The sequence below is a fragment of the Thalassophryne amazonica genome, chromosome 20, assembly GCF_902500255.1.
Source record: "Thalassophryne amazonica chromosome 20, fThaAma1.1, whole genome shotgun sequence".
Lineage (NCBI taxonomy): Eukaryota > Metazoa > Chordata > Actinopteri > Batrachoidiformes > Batrachoididae > Thalassophryne > Thalassophryne amazonica.
Window position 1 is genome coordinate 65,613,388 of NC_047122.1, and position 19,259 is coordinate 65,632,646.

The 19,259-nt window shown below is 40.3% G+C and overlaps 1 protein-coding gene across 1 annotated transcript in view; it reads right to left on the bottom strand.

Moving 5' to 3' along the window:
- The window catches only part of col22a1 (collagen, type XXII, alpha 1), a 100,580-nt gene that overhangs the window by 12,415 nt on the left and 68,906 nt on the right, over positions 1-19,259 (bottom strand). Inside the window, 13 exon segments of the mRNA XM_034160422.1 lie at positions 1,499-1,543; positions 1,630-1,683; positions 1,791-1,844; positions 1,980-2,033; positions 2,209-2,262; positions 3,252-3,305; positions 3,733-3,786; positions 3,865-3,988; positions 11,276-11,329; positions 11,575-11,688; positions 15,860-15,975; positions 16,439-16,483; positions 18,421-18,525. Coding sequence (XP_034016313.1) covers positions 1,499-1,543; positions 1,630-1,683; positions 1,791-1,844; positions 1,980-2,033; positions 2,209-2,262; positions 3,252-3,305; positions 3,733-3,786; positions 3,865-3,988; positions 11,276-11,329; positions 11,575-11,688; positions 15,860-15,975; positions 16,439-16,483; positions 18,421-18,525 — 927 coding nt within the window.

The following is a 19,259-nucleotide window of genomic DNA, read 5'->3' on the forward strand; positions in this document are numbered from 1 at the left end:
ACAGGGTTTTGTTATTATTTATCATCAGTGTTTCTTATCTGAGTATGTTGCATTTGTTTGACTCTTTTGCTCTGTGTTTTCTTCCACTTCCACTCTTGCACCTGCTCACATGTCTTTGTCTCTTTCATCACTCCACTCTGTGTTTTCCTGCCTTCACTTTCTTGCACTGTGCACAATCTTTGTCTTCCCCGGTCACGCCCCTTCCAGAACTTTTACTGACACCTGCATCTTGTTTCACTGATTACACCACCAGTTATTTAAGCCCTCACAGTATCTGTACACCTTCCAGCCCAATTCCTTGCTTTGTTCTTGCCTGTAAGTATTTTGACTCTGCCTTGTTTTGACCTTGACTTTGCCTTGCCTCTGATAGCTCATACACCATGTTTTTTGACCTGTGCCTGTTTTTTGTACCACGTCTCAGCCTCTTGTCCTTTTGCTACCTTTGCATTGCTGCTGGACCACCCGTGTACCGACCCCTGCCTGTTATTAAACCATTTGAACTTTATCAGTCTTGCGAGCTTGCATTTGTGTCCCTCTGGTTTGTGCCACGCCTAATAGACCTGCCTGGTGCACATCTACAATTTTCTTCGTGGTGTCCTTCGACAGCTCTTTGGTCTTGGCCATGGCTGATTTTGGAGTCTGACTGTTTGATGCTGTGGACAGGTGTCTTTTATACAGATAACGAGATCAAACAGGTTCCATTAATACAGGTAACAGGTGGAGGACAGAAGAGCTTCTTAAAGACGTTGTTACTGGTCTGTGAGAGCCAGAAATCTTGCTTGTTTGTGGGTGACCAAATACTTATTTTCCACCATAATTTACAAATAAATTCTTTAAAAATCCTACAATGTGATTTTCTGGATTTTTTTTCTCATTTTGTCTCTCATAGTTGAAGTGTACCTATGATGAAAATTACAGACCTCTCTCATCTTTCTAAGTAGGAGAACTTGCACAATCAGGGACTGACTAAATACTTTTTTACCCCACTGTAGTATTGGGTCAGGGACAGCTTACCTTGATGCAACATACTTGTTTGTAATTAAAAACAATAAAGGTTGACCAAAGGAAAAAATGTCAGTGGTTTTAGATATGAGATGAAACGGTGCCTCGGTTTGGTGTCAAAGCCACAACTCCCTAAAAAGGAGTCAGTAAAAGTGTCATTACTTGAAGACATCTGACAACTTCTGCTGGCTGCCCCTGCTTGATGACATCAGAACAGCTCATCATACTGACATCTAGTGGTCTAATCATTTGTACCACAGTACTGTAATATTAAAACATTTCTTTGGCTTCTCCAGCAAGTGATATTATTGTCAGTATTGATGAGAAAATGGAATAAAACAAGCCCACTTCAGACAGCACTCACAGTACCTGTCTGTAGAAGTATTGCCAATATTTGCACATGCTTTCATCAAGTACTCGCAAGGCAAGGATGTGTTCCTTATGTATGGAACTGATAAGGGTCCGTCAAGGGCAATAAAATGTTTCTCGCACTAACCTGAGGTCCAGGAGGTCCAGGTTCTCCTTGGTGGCCCTTAAAACCCTGCAGGGGAAGACAAAAGTCAGTGAGTAAACCACAGTCCTTTAAAGTCTCTACTGTCAAACATGTTTATTTTTTTAGTGACATACTGGTACTCCCCGGAGCCCAGGGTTTCCTGGTGGTCCTGGTTCTCCTGGCTTGCCCTGAAATGATCAAATCAAATGTACCTGCAAACTTACAATATCACACAGTTATGTTCCAATGTTGTACTTTTTTAGGATCACTGACAATGTAGACATCATCTACTTACGGGATCTCCTGTTTCACCTGTCCTGCCGTCTTTTCCCATTTTTCCAGGCGGACCCTGCAAGGAAAAAAAAAACTAATCATGTTGCTATGTCAACTTGCAATTTTCCATTTGGTCATATTAAAATGTTTCATTAATGTGGATGATGGAGGAACATATTCATAATCCTGTACATCAAATCATTTTTCTTACTATTAAGCCAGGAAGACCCGGTGGCCCCTGGATTCCTTTGAGACCCTCTTTTCCCTGGAAAAAAAAAAGACACACACAAACAGGTCATTGTCTCCTAAGTAACATCAGTGATTAATGGTCACCATTAACACTCAGGCTCGCTGGCCTACATATTGGAGCAAGGAGATTTGTAGAATAACACCTGGGAAATACATTTTCTGAAGGGGAAGTGCTTTCAGTGCAGCCTGACCTTTTCTCCAGGGGGCCCTGGGAGTCCTACAGGGCCTGGCTGTCCATCGTTACCCTGAAGATGAAAGACAGAGGATGTCAGCAGAGGTTACATTTACGACTGTTTAAGTATTTAGAACATCTCACATGGATGCACACTGAACATCAAAGCAAATGCAGTCCATGGACCCGAGCTTCATGTTCTGCAGTGCACGGTCCAAAGAGCACATCTAAGCCTCCACTTTACTTTGCACTCAGATTACCAACAGAGCAGACAGTAAAGCACAGGACACAAAGGGGTTGAATTTCATCCCACTGATGTGTTTTACGGTGGCCGTAACATGATTTAAAGCAATCAGGTTGCCATCTGTCATTACCTGTACGAGGCAGGAGCACTGCACCCGGTGCGCTGCCTTCAGATAGTCAACTCCACTGAGAAGTGTTCTCGTGAGGAAACAGAGTGCAATGAGTGCAAGGGGATTACTTGCAGGAGAAGCCACCGTGGCTCCCCGAGGTGAAGCAGTAAGGCGAAGATGTGTATTTTTCTATGAGTGTTCTTTTTAGTTTTAATTTAGTTTATTGTCTTTTGAAGAGCGCTAGTATCCATCTCTGTTGGTACATGAAGGTGTGCATGTGGTGAACCCACCAATGTAAGGCGTTTCTAAATTGTACTGTATAAATCACAAATTTTGACCAGGTTATTGCTGGTCTGTAGCACAATCAGTTTCTGATGTCTTATGATGGCACTGTACGGTACCACACCTCATTTTAAGACCAAATCACTCATGGGCACATAGAATGCAAGTACTTCTCTCGCATCGAAGCAAGGCTGGGGCCATTAACACTCAATCTGCATTATGCCCTGATTGACACCAGCTGTACGTTAGGGCTCCATGTTTGTTGTTGTTGTTTGTTTTTTTTGTTTGTTGTTGTTTTGTTTTTTTGCAGGAAATGTGACCAGCTCAACTCCTCAAGGTAGCTCAACTCGAATAACGCTGAGCTACCTTGTCTAAGAGAGGCCTCCCTGTCTTTTCATGTATACACAAGATAAAAATGAGAACTTACAGGTGTGCCCATTAAGCCCGCAGGACCTGGATGGCCAGAAGGTCCTGGTTCACCCTGTTCAGAAAAAACAATTCATTCAGTGAGAATTCCTGAAAACACACAAAGGGAAACAAAAACAGCAGTAACAACAGAGACTCATGAACATCACACAGTCTCAACTCATCACATATTCACTCTTGGTCAATAATCTTTATCATCAATGCACTGGATGCCCCCTTCATGACATTTAGCGACGTTGAGGGTAGCGGACTAACACACAGAAGCCTAATTTCTCTCTGATAGCATATAAAACTATCTCCTTGACTCCCGCGTCATCCCTCAACACAGCAGGGAACATTTATCACTGTTAGGGTTGGAGTCACCCTGTGTGTACCTAAATGAAAAAAGGTCCATCTCCAACTCATCACATATGGATGTTTTGTCACAACAAAGCTTCTCCATCAATATATAATGAGTTGGTTCCATTTCAAAACAAACATACCTTATCTCCTTTTTCTCCAGGGATCCCAGAAGGTCCCCGATCACCTTTTAAACCCTGCAGTGAAAAAGCATAATTATATGAAGTGAACCCTTCAAATCTGAGATATGTTCTATTTGGACAAACACATCCCACCCCACGAGCAAGGACACTGGTGAGAGTTGTCAGGAAAAAAATCTCCCTCAGCATTTTTTGGATTTGACAGGAAGAAATACCAAGCAGACGAGACTCAGCGGAGGGATCATCAGCTATGGGCACTCTTAACAATACAAATCAAAAAGTATGGTACAAATGACAGAACAAGCAATGACACAAATGTTGCAACTCAACAAACTCACGTAAATCATTGGTCATAATGGTGCAAATTACTGAACAGACAGCAATGAGGTGCCAGAGAGGACCAGAGAAATGCTGGATTGGTCATTAAGGTAAGAGATTTTCTGTAGTGCACCTCAAAGCAGATGGACTTTCAGCCTCTCACGAAGACGTCCTAACATCCATCAAACTGTGTTCAAGTGGCCTGCAGAAAGTCACTGTGGCAAGAAATCCCTCTGCCAGAGGTTCCGTTTGTGATCTTGCAGTATCGGTTACAAACATCTCGGTATTCCAGTACTGCACGTGACTTCCAGCATTCATTGGAAGACGAGTGTGAAGTATTTTGGTTAGAATTGGCAACTTCACATCTTCATCATGCTGGAAAAACATGTGTTTTCTCTTCAGCAAGAAGAAGAGTCCCAAGTACACGAGTTTAATTATCTCTTGGTCAAGTGAGGAGAAATTGTACCATGATACTGACAGGCAGAATGGGTCAGCATCAGCAGTCATGTGGGCATTGCTTGTGCAGAAGAGGGTGCTGAGTCACAGTTCACCAGTTCAGTATGTTCTCTGGTGGTTTTGTTGTGACACTAAATGTCACTTTCGAGTTTATTAATCCGTGCACTATTTAGCTGTCTACAACTGCTCACTTCATGCCAGAACATCGAGCTTCCATTTAATTTCTCCATAGTAAATGAACTGCAATTATATAGCACTTTGTCCATCTGCATCAGATGCTCAAAGCACTTTACAATAACGCCTCACATTCACCCCGATGTGAGGGTGAATGTGAGGCGTTATTGTAAATGTTTGAATTTCAGGTGCCACCCTTGTGATCTCCTCATGTTTACTGATTTTTGTCTGTCATCATTAGACACCATCACTTGGTATGTATGACCTTGTTTTAAGTGTCTACCTCATTTCCTGGTTAGTCTCTTTGCTCATTCCCACATGGACACTTTTGCGACGTGGACTGCTTTCAGTGTGTACACAGACTTTCCTCCTCTTTTCCTTGATTCCTCATTTTGCATCACCCCTACATGTGCTATATTTCTGTTGACTGCTATTCTGTTGCCAAGAGACAATCTCCTCTGCCATAGCTTGTATACATTCATTTGGAAGGTGATTGGCTTGACTTCTGCTTCAGCTGAGCGAGTTCCTGTGTGTGATTTACGTGTTGGCATCAGAATTTTGGCTCTCTGTTGGGACTGTTTACACAGAGACTGCTACCTGCTGCTTTGGACTTGAATTAACAGTCTTTTTCAAGACTTTTTTACTTTTTTACCTTTTTACTTTTTTTTTTTTATTATTATTATTATTTTACTGTGCTCCAACGCCTAAGGAAGACCTCTAACGGTCGAAACATCGCGACGGAGCACTTTTATCAGCTAACTTTCATCAGCGTTGGCAAGCTAACTAGCTTGCTAACGCTTTCGTTTTTATTTTTTTTATTTTTTTTATTTTTTTAATTTTATTTTATTTATTTATTTATTTATTTATTTTCTCTTTTAGCACTGTTGTCGTGCGTTATCTGTGCTGCTCCACAGCGTGTTTAGTTGATTTTTATTTTATTTTAGCACCGTTGTCGTGCGTTGCCTGTGCTGCTTCATGGCCTGTTTGGTGCCTTGATTGGGGCACTCCTTCTGCTGAATCACCTTTAAATTATTTACACATTATTCACTTTGTGTGTTTTTAGGAATCCGCTAGGTTGCGTAGCTACTAGCTCTTAGCCGATTTAGCATGGCAGCTTCTCCTGTCTCTCCTGTACTTTTCTGCTCTGGGTGTGAAATGTTTAGTTATTCCTCGGCCTCCTTTAGCAGTAACGGTACTTGTAATAAGTGCAGCTTATTCGTAGCTTTGGAGGCCAGGCTGGGCGAATTGGAGACTCGGCTCCGCACCGTGGAAAATTCTACAGCTAGCCAGGCCCCTGTAGTCGGTGCGGACCAAGGTAGCTTAGCCGCCGCTAGTTCCCCCCTGGCAGATCCCGGGCAGTCGGGAAAGCAGGCTGACTGGGTGACTGTGAGGAGGAAGCGTAGCCCTAAACAGAAGCCCCGTGTACACCGTCAACCCATTCACATCTCTAACCGTTTTTCCCCACTCGACGATACACTCGCCGAGGATCAAACTCTGGTTATTGGCGACTCTGTTTTGAGAAATGTGAAGTTAGCGACACCAGCAACCATTGTCAATTGTCTTCCGGGGGCCAGAGCAGGCGACATCGAAGGACATTTGAAATTGCTGGCTAAGGCTAAGCGTAAATTTGGTAAGATTGTAATTCACGTCGGCAGTAATGACACTCGGTTACGCCAATCGGAGGTCACTAAAATTAACATTAAATCGGTGTGTAACTTTGCAAAAACAATGTCGGACTCTGTTGTTTTCTCTGGGCCCCTCCCCAATCAGACCGGGAGTGACATGTTTAGCCGCATGTTCTCCTTGAATTGCTGGCTGTCTGAGTGGTGTCCAAAAAATGAGGTGGGCTTCATTGATAATTGGCAAAGCTTCTGGGGAAAACCTGGTCTTGTTAGGAGAGACGGCATCCATCCCACTTTGGATGGAGCAGCTCTCATTTCTAGAAATCTGGCCAATTTTCTTGGATCCTCCAAACTGTGACTGTCCAGCGTTGGGACCAGGAAGCAGAGTTGTGGTCTTATACACCTCTCTGCAGCTTCTCTCCCCCTGCCATCCCCTCAATACCCCATCCCCGTAGAGACGGTGCCTGCTCCCAGACCACCAATAACCAGCAAAAATCTATTTAAGCATAAAAATTCAAAAAGAAAAAATAATATAGCACCTTCAATTGCACCACAGACTAAAACAGTTAAATGTGGTCTATTAAACATTAGGTCTCTCTCTTCTAAGTCCCTGTTGGTAAATGATATAATAATTGATCAACGTATTGATTTATTCTGCCTAACAGAAACCTGGTTACAGCAAGATGAATATGTTAGTTTAAATGAGTCAACACCCCTGAGTCACACTAACTGTCAGAATGCTCGTAGTACGGGCCGAGGCGGAGGATTAGCAGCAATCTTCCATTCCAGCTTATTAATTAATCAAAAACCTAGACAGAGCTTTAATTCATTTGAAAGCTTGTCTCTTAGTCTTGTCCATCCAAATTGGAAGTCCCAAAAACCAGTTTTATTTGTTATTATCTATCGTCCACCTGGTCGTTACTGTGAGTTTCTCTGTGAATTTTCTGACCTTTTGTCTGACTTAGTGCTTAGCTCAGATAAGATAATTATAGTGGGCGATTTTAATATCCACACAGATGCTGAGAATGACAGCCTTAACACTGCATTTAATCTATTATTAGACTCTATCGGCTTTGCTCAAAAAGTAAATGAGTCCACCCACCACTTTAATCATATCTTAGATCTTGTTCTGACTTATGGTATGGAAATAGAAGACTTAACAGTATTCCCTGAAAACTCCCTTCTGTCTGATCATTTTTTAATAGCATTTGCATTTACCCTGATGGACTACCCTGCAGTGGGGAATGAGTTTCATTACACTAGAGGTCTTTCAGAGAGCGCTGTAACTAGGTTTAAGGATATGATTCCTTCGTTATGTTCTCTAATGTCATATACCAACACAGAGCAGAGTAGCTACCTAAACTCTGTAAGGGAGTTAGAGTATCTCGTCAATAGTTTTACATCCTCTTTGAAGACAACTTTGGATGCTGTAGCTCCTCTGAAAAAGAGAGCTTTAAATCAGAAGTGTCTGACTCCGTGGTATAACTCACAAACTCGTAGCTTAAAGCAGATAGCCCGTAAGTTGGAGAGGAAATGGCGTCTCACTAACTTAGAAGATCTTCACTTAGCCTGGAAAAAGAGTCTGTTGCTCTATAAAAAAAGCCCTCCGTAAAGCTAGGACATCTTTCTACTCATCACTAATTGAAGAAAATAAGAATAACCTCAGGTTTCTTTTCAGCACTGTAGCTAGGCTGACAGGGAGTCAGAGCTCTATTGAGCTGAGTATTCCATTAACTTTAACTAGTAATGACTTCATGACTTTCTTTGCTAACAAAATTTTGACTATTAGAGAAAAAATTACTCATAACCATCCCAAAGATGTATCGTTATCCTTTGCTGCTTTCAGTGATGCCGGTATTTGGTTAGACTCTTTCTCTCCGGTTGTTCTGTCTGAGTTATTTTCATTGGTTGCTTCGTCCAAACCATCGGCATGTTTATTGGACCCCATTCCTGCCAGGCTGCTCAAGGAAGTCCTACCATTATTTAATGCTTCAATCTTAAATATGATCAATCTATCTTTGTTAGTTGGTTATGTACCACAGGCCTTTAAGGTGGCAGTAATTAAACCATTACTTAAAAAGCCATCACTTGACCCAGCTATCTTAGCTAATTATAGGCCAATTTCCAACCTTCCTTTTCTCTCAAAGATCCTTGAGAGGGTAGTTGTAAAACAGCTAACTGATCACCTGCAGAGGAATGGTCTATTTGAAGAGTTTCAGTCAGGTTTTAGAATTCATCATAGTACAGAAACAGCATTAGTGAAGGTTACAAATGATCTTCTTATGGCTTCGGACAGTGGACTTATCTCTGTGCTTGTTCTGTTGGACCTCAGTGCTGCTTTTGATACTGTTGACCATAAAATTTTATTACAGAGATTAGAGCATGTCATAGGTATTAAAGGCACTGCGCTGCGGTGGTTTGAATCATATTTGTCTAATAGATTACAGTTTGTTCATGTAAATGGGGAATCTTCTTCACAGACTAAAGTTAATTATGGAGTTCCACAAGGTTCTGTGCTAGGACCAATTTTATTCACTTTATACATGCTTCCCTTAGGCAGTATTATTAGACGGTATTGCTTAAATTTTCATTGTTACGCAGATGATACCCAGCTTTATCTATCCATGAAGCCAGAGGATACACACCAATTAGCTAAACTGCTGGATTGTCTTACAGACATAAAGACATGGATGACCTCTAATTTCCTGCTTTTAAACTCAGATAAAACTGAAGTTATTGTACTTGGCCCCACAAATCTTAGAAGCATGGTGTCTAACCAGATCGTTACTCTGGATGGCATTTCCCTGATCTCTAGTAATACTGTGAGAAATCTTGGAGTCATTTTTGATCAGGATATGTCATTCAAAGCGCATATTAAACAAATATGTAGGACTGCCTTTTTGCATTTACGCAATATCTCTAAAATCAGAAAGGTCTTGTCTCAGAGTGATGCTGAAAAACTAATTCATGCATTTATTTCCTCTAGGCTGGACTATTGTAATTCATTATTATCAGGTTGTCCTAAAAGTTCCCTAAAAAGCCTTCAGTTGGTTCAGAATGCTGCAGCTAGAGTACTGACGGGGACTAGCAGGAGAGAGCATATCTCACCCGTGTTGGCCTCTCTTCATTGGCTTCCTGTTAATTCTAGAATAGAATTTAAAATTCTTCTTCTTACTTATAAGGTTTTGAATAATCAGGTCCCATCTTATCTTAGGGACCTCGTAGTACCATATTACCCCATTAGAGCGCTTCGCTCTCAGACTGCAGGCTTACTTGTAGTTCCTAGGGTTTGTAAGAGTAGATTGGGAGGCAGAGCCTTCAGCTTTCAGGCTCCTCTCCTGTGGAACCAGCTCCCAATTCAGATCAGGGAGACAGATACCCTCTCTACTTTTAAGATTAGGCTTAAAACTTTCCTTTTCGCTAAGGCTTATAGTTAGGGCTGGATCGGGTGACCCTGGACCATCCCTTGGTTATGCTGCTTTAGACGTAGATTGTGGGGGGGTTCCCATGATGCACTGTTTCTTTCTCTTTTTGCTCCGTATGCATCACTCTGCATTTAATCATTAGTGATCGATCTCTGCCCCCCTTCACGGCATGTCTTTTTCCTGGTTTTTTCCCTCAGCCCCAACCAGTCTCAGCAGAAGACTGCCCCTCCCTGAGCCTGGTTCTGCTGGAGGTTTCTTCCTGTTAAAAGGGAGTTTTTCCTTCCCACTGTTGCCAAGTGCTTGCTCATAGGGGGTCGTTTTGACCGTTGGGGTTTTTCATAATTATTGTATGGCCTTGCCTTACAATATGGAGCGCCTTGGGGCAACTGTTTGTTGTGATTTGGCGCTATATAAGAAAAAAGTTGATTGATTGATTGATAGCTACAAATAAAGGATCTTGCTTTTACCCACCTGAGCTGTTCTCTGCTCTGGGGTCACCAGTCATGATAAATTCATGACACATGGTAATTCTTTTTCTTCTTCTTTGTCTTTCGGCTGTTCCCGTTAGGGGTCGCCACAGCAGATCAATCGTTTCCATCTCACCCTGTTCTCTGTATCTTCCTCTGTCACACCAACCACCTGCATGTCCTCTCTCAGCACATCCATGAACCTCCTCTTTGGTCTTCCTCTTCTCCTCCTGCCTGGTGGCTCCATCCTCAGCATCCTTCTCCCTATATACCCTGGGTCCCTCCTCTGCACATGTCCAAACCATCTCAATCTCGCCTCTCTGACTTTGTCTCCAAACCGTCCCACCTGAGCTGTCCCTCTGATATGTTCATTCCTAATCTTGTCCATTCTTGTCACTCCCAAAGAGAATCTCAACATCTTCAGCTCTGCCACCTCCAGCTCTGCCTCCTGTCTTTTTGTTAGTGCCACTGTCTCTAAACCATACAACATAGCTGGTCTCACTACTGTTTTGTAAACTTTCCCCTTCACTCTTGCTGATATTCTTCGGTCACAAATCACTCCTGCCACCTTTCTCCACCCACTCCACCCTGCCTGCACTCTCTTCTTCACCTCTCTACCACACTCTCCATTACTTTGAACAGTTGACCCCAAATATTTAAACTCATCTACTTTCACCACTTCTACTCCTTGTAACTGCACTATTCCACTGGGCTCCCTCTCATTCACACACATGTACTCAGTCTAGTTTCTACTGACTTTCATTCCAATGCAGTTTGGATATCTCATTGGGAAGGCACCTGGTTCCTTTGAAAGCTTTCTGGCATGTTCAACTTACCCAGATCCCACTGGAGGTATCATAATTGTGTATGTACCATTTCGAGGTCAATGTCAAATTTCTGGCCCTATGCCATGCAAGAAAGTGGCCTGTATTGCAGTGTCTTCACATATTTTATATTTGGTAAACTTAACTGTTTAAAAACCCACATAACATTTCCTCTGCTTGCCTAATACTTTGAAGTGTAGGTGTAGCTATTTGGGCTTATGCCATAGGGGAGCAATAATGTAGCAACTAGCGAGACTTGCCTTTCCGCCGTCAGCTCCAGGAGACCCTTGAGGTCCGACTGGTCCCGGTGGGCCCTGCAATGATACAGCACACAGTCAGTCTCTGTCTGCGCTTTGTCTATCGCCACAGTGTCCAACTTGTTCACTGCTGCCCCCTGAAGCGTCTGAATTAATGATTCAAGAAAGCTGCAGCCAGGATGTGATGCCTCACTAAGACCTCATTTATCACAAACAGTCCCTTCATAAAAGGCTTTTAAAAAGTGTTTAACATTTTAGAATTTACATTTGAAGAGAATAAATGATTAAAAACTCTGTCTTACTTGGTAGCCATCTTGTCCATCTTTCCCAGGAGGTCCGGGCTGTCCTTTTTCACCCGGGATTCCTGGGAGTCCAGGCTGTCCGGGTGGACCTGCAGGGCAGTCTGAGCACATGTCCTAAACAGCGGCGGAAATGTGAGAAAGTCATCAGTCTCAGCATCCGTGCATGATTCCTGTGATGGATCGTAAAATCTTCTTACCTTGAGATTTATGTCTGAGAGGTCGGCCGCTTTCCCCTAACAAACATTGAACACAACTCAAAATGAGTGAATGAATGAATGAATGAATGAATTCAAACTTATGAAGTAGCCAGAGTGACATGAATTCAAACGATTTGGCACATTTAAAGCCTGTTGGCAGTGGATGAAGACTGTTCCAATAATAGAACAATAAAACGCAAAATAAATCATGTTGAGACTGTTTGACATTAGAGAGCACCGCAGAAGTTCTATGTTAATGCCGTGTTTGATTAATCTTGTTTCCTTTATCAATAGATAATGTCAGGAAAGGCCAAATATTCCTGCTTCAACAAAATGTAATGAAATGTGATTTGATGTCTATTTTGTTCAAGAACCTAAATCATGTTTAATTAATAATAATGATTTACAAAAACAATAAAAGAAGCCAAAGACTGAAAAAGATGGGATTTTTTTTAATAGGAAATCAAGTTTTGTTGGACATCAAGTTTGTAATTTTGTCTGCGTGACACTTCTTGTGTTACGTGATGATCAGCTTTAGGGGTATTACTTACTTCTATTTATTCATTTTGATGATTTAATATTTGGCTTAATTTAAATTATGTTTGTGTTATTTGATAAGCATATTTTGTATGATCAGAGTTTTGACAAATTAATAGCTAATATGAATGTTGCAGTGAGCAGTCTGCAGACTTGTTTTAAATGTGTCAAATAAAATGAAGAAACATTATTTTATAATGTTTTACCCTGATAGAAATGCAACCGCATTGTAACTAGAGAGGGTTACAGTGCCTCTACAACATTTTTTTGCATTATGAGTCTCTCATAAGCTCTCCTGTTGAAACTATATAAATGCTATAAGATATAAATATAGTTGCAAGCAAAAGAGCGGGCGATATTGGTCTGATCATAGGCAGGAATTATTGTTTTGTAAACGTGTTATGTCGTCTTATTCTGATCGACAGATTTCATTCACCACTTGTTAATAACAATGAAATAAGTAGATAAAACCTGATTAAACCAAAAATGAGTTTCTTGACCTCAGCAAAATATGTTATTCACCAAAAAGAAATGATGTATTTTTCAAGGTGAAAAGTGGTCACACACGTTACATACTTATATTTATAAGATAGGACCAGGATTTTAAGATTTGTCAAAGTTACAACAGTTATAGATGACTGTCACTAACAACAACAATAATAATAATAAATAAAGAGGCCACTAGAGCAAACTTTATTTTAGCAAATTGTGAAGTTATATGGAGGAATATGGATGGGGACAAAGGCCACAATGTCTAAAATTCAGATTCCAAAATATTGGTGAATTATGCCTGGACAGACATATACGGATTCGTCCACACTGTCCATCCTCACAGCAGCACAACAGCGGTGTTGTCTTGCTGTTGCAATAAATGCAGAGAAATAATGATTGTTAAGACATGAAGAGACAATCTGTGCAGGAATTTAAAAGTTGTTTACTTTGGTGTCCCCTAGTGGCGGTATGAAAAAAAGAGTGCAGAAAATAAACAAAAAAGGCTGTTGGGAAAAATCACAGCTTTTGTTATTCATGATTTGATGTGATGACAAAATTTATCGATTTACCTTTTAAATTTGTCCATGTATCATTTATCTTATTGCATTTTTTCGATGATAAATCGTCCGGATCTGCAAGAAGTTTTATTGATTGCTCTATTATTTCAGTTATTTGTTTAATAAAAAGTCATGGAAAATCTAATTATTTCCACTTAGATTAAATCGGTTTGTTTTAAATAACCAGAGTGGCTCAGTCTATCTTTAAAGTCAAGCTCTTTCTAAATCAGTAAAAACCTTTTTGTTTCTATGAAATCAGGTTAAATCCATTTTACAACTGACAAGCAGGATAATTCATATGTAAACAAGATGACTGGTTTATGGAAGTATGAAACATGTTCAAAAGCTTTTAACAGGAGGTGAGGTGCCCCCCCCCCCCCACCCATTAAAAACAAATCTGTTATTTCTGATGTCAAGAATGTTACAAATAAAATGATATGAAGGCAATTTCACCAGCCTAAACAAACAATGCACATGGTTTGTATATAGTATATATATATATATATAATATATATATATATATAATATAATATATATATATAATATATATATATATATATATTACTAATATATATAGATATATAAAACTAGTTACATCACTAGTTCTACCAAATCTGGTTGTTTAATGGTAAAGCAAACTGAAAAAAAATTATGCAAATTTAACTGCACCCAATGTTTTCCATTTAAATAACCAAATTTTGTAGCTAAATACAAAATATATACAATAATACAAAAGCACAATCAGCAGCGCGCATACTGCCAACTTGTTTTCGGTCAGTACCGTTCCAGGTGAACCCTTTTCTCCTGGTCTTCCTGGTAAACCCTGCATTTAAAACAAAGACATTAATCACATATCCGACTTGAAACACTGTAAATAATAATAATAAAAAAAAACAATAAATTAATGTTCAGCCACAAAAAATTTTAGTTAATTACATAAAGACAAATGGACACAAATAAACCACAAAGTCTTAATGTAAACAGAGGCCCAGAGTCATTATGAATATTATTTTATTCCTTTCCTTTAAACTTACATTGTGTCCAGATGGGCCTTGAGGACCAGCAACTCCTGGTGGACCCCTCAGGCCCTGAATCACAAAACCAGATAAATTAGGAATATACAGATACCTGATTTTCTCTCTCTCTCTCTCTCTGGAATTATTTTTAATATCGGCCTATATGGAACCGAATGTTTTTTTTTTAAATTAAAATCAATTTATTTAAAAATACTGCGTAAACTGAGTTGAAAATGATCACACAGTTCCTGAAACCATGTTTTACAACAGTATGGTGAAGTTATCTGACAGTAGTTTGACTTATATATACAGTCAATATCAGCGTGTATAGAAGACTGAATATTTTTGCTAACTTTAAAATGTATTATTAAACAAATCCTACCCCCAATGACCACCAAGATAGGTTCCACCCCCCCTCCCCCACCCCCCAACCCCCACCAAAGACATAGACACATAGCATGAGCAGTAACCAAGGTCTACATATTGGTAACCCAACTCAGATACCTGCTCCACAAGTGGTTTTAAACATTAAGCATTCAGAAATTATAGCCATTTGTTTACACAGTGCATCCTATAATATAAATTGTCAAATATACAGCCAGTTTTCTTTGGACAAGCCAGGGGCTGATAGAGAAACATTTACAAGTCACTCAATATGTCTTGGACTTCACTGACATGAATCATGAGAAGTACAACGTATCTATAACTGGGAATCCCTCTGTGCCAGCTGCTCTACAACTCTAAAATGGGTTTTAGACTTTTTTTAAATGCTGACTTATCAAAGGATCATTGAGGAAATGACACAGGCCGGCCGCGAACAGTTCAACATCATATGTACAATAGTTTTGTATTTGTTTTGGTGCCCTTTCAAAGTGGGGAAACACAAACAAAACATGCTGTAATTACTATTCCATTAGCCTGATCTGAATGTAATTACCCTCAAAATTAATGCTGACAGTTTAAATTACAAACAAATATTGATATGCTGTCATAGTAAGTGCTTTTGGCTGCTCCCTTGTTTTCACTCGGGGTCGCCACAGCAGATCCAAGGTGGATCTGCATGTTGAATTGGGCACAGGTTTTACACCAGATTCCTTTCTGAGGCAAACTCCCCACGTTACATGGAGAAAGGTGGCAGGGTGGGATTGAACCAGGACCCTTCCGCACTGAAAAACAAGTGCACTAACCACTTGGCCACCACCTCCTAGTCATGTTTGTAATAATCAATGAAATTCAATAAATGAATTAAATTGAGTCACTGTCCAAATATCCTGCATATGATCAGATCTGGTCTGGGAGTTCGTGTTGCAACATCGGCCACATATGACCACACTGTAAATGTCGAATGTCGTTGGTAGAAAATATTTACCAACAGGTCCTGGCCTCTCCGTTATTTCCTGGGACGTCCCTACAAGAGACCAAATCAATTCAAAAGACTCACACTGGAGGGAGACAACAAAAGATTGTTTGGCCCTGATGGGCGTACCACTGGTCCCACGGTGCTGTCTCCTTGGTGACCCCTTTCACCTGGTACCCCAGGGTCTCCCTGGATCCTGGTTGTCCTGAGAAAGAACAACAGGACTCCACGTCATCCTCCTGCTCCTTAATAATGTCAAGTTCAGACAACAGTTTGGCAAAGACTCTCATCTGGCACTGAAACTTTCACGCTCAGCTGTGCCTGCTGATCCCAGAAATGCCAGTCTGGGCTTTTACTCTGTGAGCAAAAAAAAACCACAATCTCCACTTGACATTTTGGTACTCGGTAGAGGAAACGTATCATGATGAGGGTGAGCAATTTGACACCATAAATCCAGCGAATGCCCTTGTCCTGCCTCACCTATTCTGTGACCTTGGCACACAATCCGTCACAGCAAAGAGCTGCTGCTAATCGGCGTCGCGGTCACAGTGCAGCGGGCACAGAAATTGCTTTTTGCTGCTTTCAGTAAATGGAATTGTTTTCCTGATCTGTGTCAGAAGTTTTGACAAAAGATCACCTGTGCATGATGGAAGGAAAAAATAAAAATAAAAAAAAACTTTCTTTCAAAGCTGTAAAAATTAAAATTACCTTTGGCCCTGCGGGTCCTTGAATTCCCTGAGGTCCAGGTGGTCCCTGTAACGAATGACATCAATCATCATGTAGGGTGAAAACTGGAATTAAATCTCTGTTTTAACCCTTTATTTTCTCCTGAACATACGATGGAGTTTGACATCACGTTTCGACATTCACAGGTTCAACAATGACTATAAAACAATAAAATACTTAAGTGAACACAGGATTATACATTGTTCACTCAGTTTATTTCAGGAACAGAAGTTGGCATCATGTTTCAAAATACCTGGAATTAAAGAACAAAATGGGGGACAAGCCAGAAGGCACAATCGTACACCAATGCTCCTCAAGTGATGGAGAACTAAGTTAAATAGCAGGCGGAGTGTTTTATCAACACCACAGTCCGGCTACAGCAGGTGGACAACTGGAAGCCATCGATCTACCGACCGACGGCCTCAATTGTCGCAGGATTCTAGACATTTCCTACTGACCTAGCATCACCAAGCATCCCCCTCTTGATAGTTATTTGTACCATGACAATCGATTGTCTTAGTGTTGGGGTGATGACTATGGTAGATAAATTAGGAGATCACCACTTAAACATGTCTTTAGTGTTCTAATACTGAATTTGTAAATCACCAACAATACTGCTGAACTAATCAGACAATGTTGACTTTCTTTGTCTTGTGAAGGTTTGTGAAAATATACCTTGATCATTGTGTTTTTATCACTGCATGCATTGCTGTAAACGTGGTTAGCTGATTGTTTTGTTGTCATAGAAAAATATCCATGTCCATTCTTGTGCAATTTAACCACAAAGTCATAACTGAAGCAGAATCAAACGACTCTCAAGCAGCCAAGAAAAATGATGCGCCAGGCTGTATTTTTTCCAAGATAGTGAGTCCAAAATCCAACAAGCTTATTTTGATCCTAAAAAGGAGCAGTGTGTCAGTGTGTGATTGAGGGGAAAAAAATAGGCACTGCCATAAAATCTGCTTTTATTAGCATTGTTTTCAAATAAAAGCATTTTCTTTGGGGAAAAAAATTTGGTCTGCAGAAAATCTTTTTCTAGAAAAATGGGGTTGTGTTACTCAAAGCGTTGTTATTGTTGTTGTTTTATTTCTGTTGTCATGAATAATGTTGTTGTTCCTTTACTCCTCTTTATCTTGCTGTCTTTCTGTCTGTCTGTTTCTGTCTCACCCTTTTATTCTCTCTCAACCCAACTGTTTTTTGCAAATGGCCATTCAATACAGCTTATGTGAATGGTGGACATCCCAAGACAAACAAACAAAATGCCAGGACTGGCTTGACAGCATCAACTTGACCATCCAGTAAACACATCTGATTAGTACTTAAGCAGAACTGAGGAACACAAGCAAATTAAGACTCGCCAAAATCAAAACTCGCCAAAAATACCCAAGACGAGTCGAGTAAATGGAGTAAAGCATCACTTCAAGTCTATCTGCTAAAATTAGTATTCATGGCACAACTTTCTTCACTGTTTTATTGGCGTGATTTCATTAATCTTTGGAGGTATTCATATGAATAATAATAACACAGGTGAAAATACTGGCAGATGTGAATATAGCGAGGAATTTCATATCTCAAACAAAACCAGTCAGAGTTTTCAAAGCCTTCATGCTCTGCAGTCAGATCTCGATCACAGGACCTCACCGAAGAAAAACTGTTTCTGCCCTTCAGGATGAGTCATTCAGTCCAGATCATTTAACACAGAATAGCAGCATCAGTGAGGGAATATCCCATTTATTTTTATTAGAGTATATTATGTTTCACTGGATATAGAAGGAAAGAAAGTCCAAACTGGCTTTTTAAAATTTGTCAACTGCCATTTGAATCCAGATCATAGTCGTTGGACTCATTCATTCTAATCCATCAATCTCTACATGGACAGAAATAAAGCACATACTTTTGCAAAGCCACATTGTGAAGGAATTATGACATTTTAAATAGAAATAAGAATAGAAAATATGTCTTACTTTTTCTCCTTCCTTCCCCTTCCCTGGTGATCCAGGAGGTCCGATCAAACCGGGCGGTCCTGGTGGGCCGGAGGGCCCAGTTTGGCCCAGATTACCCGATTCACCCTAAAATAAATGCAAAAAAAAAAAAAAAAAGAAAGAAATGTCTGTTCAGGCATTGAATCAGTCTGAGACCTGTGTGGAAGTAATGAGGTACATGTAACACAGTTACGTATTTCATTTACAAAATAAATGTCATCTGTTACAGTTACTGAGAAAATATGTCATTAGATTACAGTGATAGTTAAAATGTTGGATATAACAAAATAAACTACACATGCCAGCAGGTATACATGAGGTCCCCATATGCGGACCACCTCCCGAGCCTCCGCTAGGACCACGTGACTAAGACGTGGGCCTGACTCGGGGAGCCACGCGCGCGATAACTTTGCCTTCAAGACTAAATTTAACTAAGACATCCATACTTTTGTAGTATGTCCACTGAATCACAGCCAACATGTGTATGATGTGTTGTGGATTCAGGTAACGATGCTGTAATGCAGTCGGTCAGTCTATATTTATCAATATTCAAAATTTTATTTACCTTCATATCTGTTCGACCAAATAGCAACAACACTGATAGAAATATCCTCTTTATGGTACACATGAAGGTCAGAGGTGATTGGATAATAGATAGAGGTGAATATTTTTTTTAAGTAAGACAATAACAATATCGGTCACATAAAGGTGCTTCTTCTTGAATAAGGTTTGACCTGATCCATCCCCTGAGCAAGCACATTGGGAATAGTGTTCAGAAAAAACTTCCTCAGGAATTCTGATTATACCAAGGAACCTCAAGT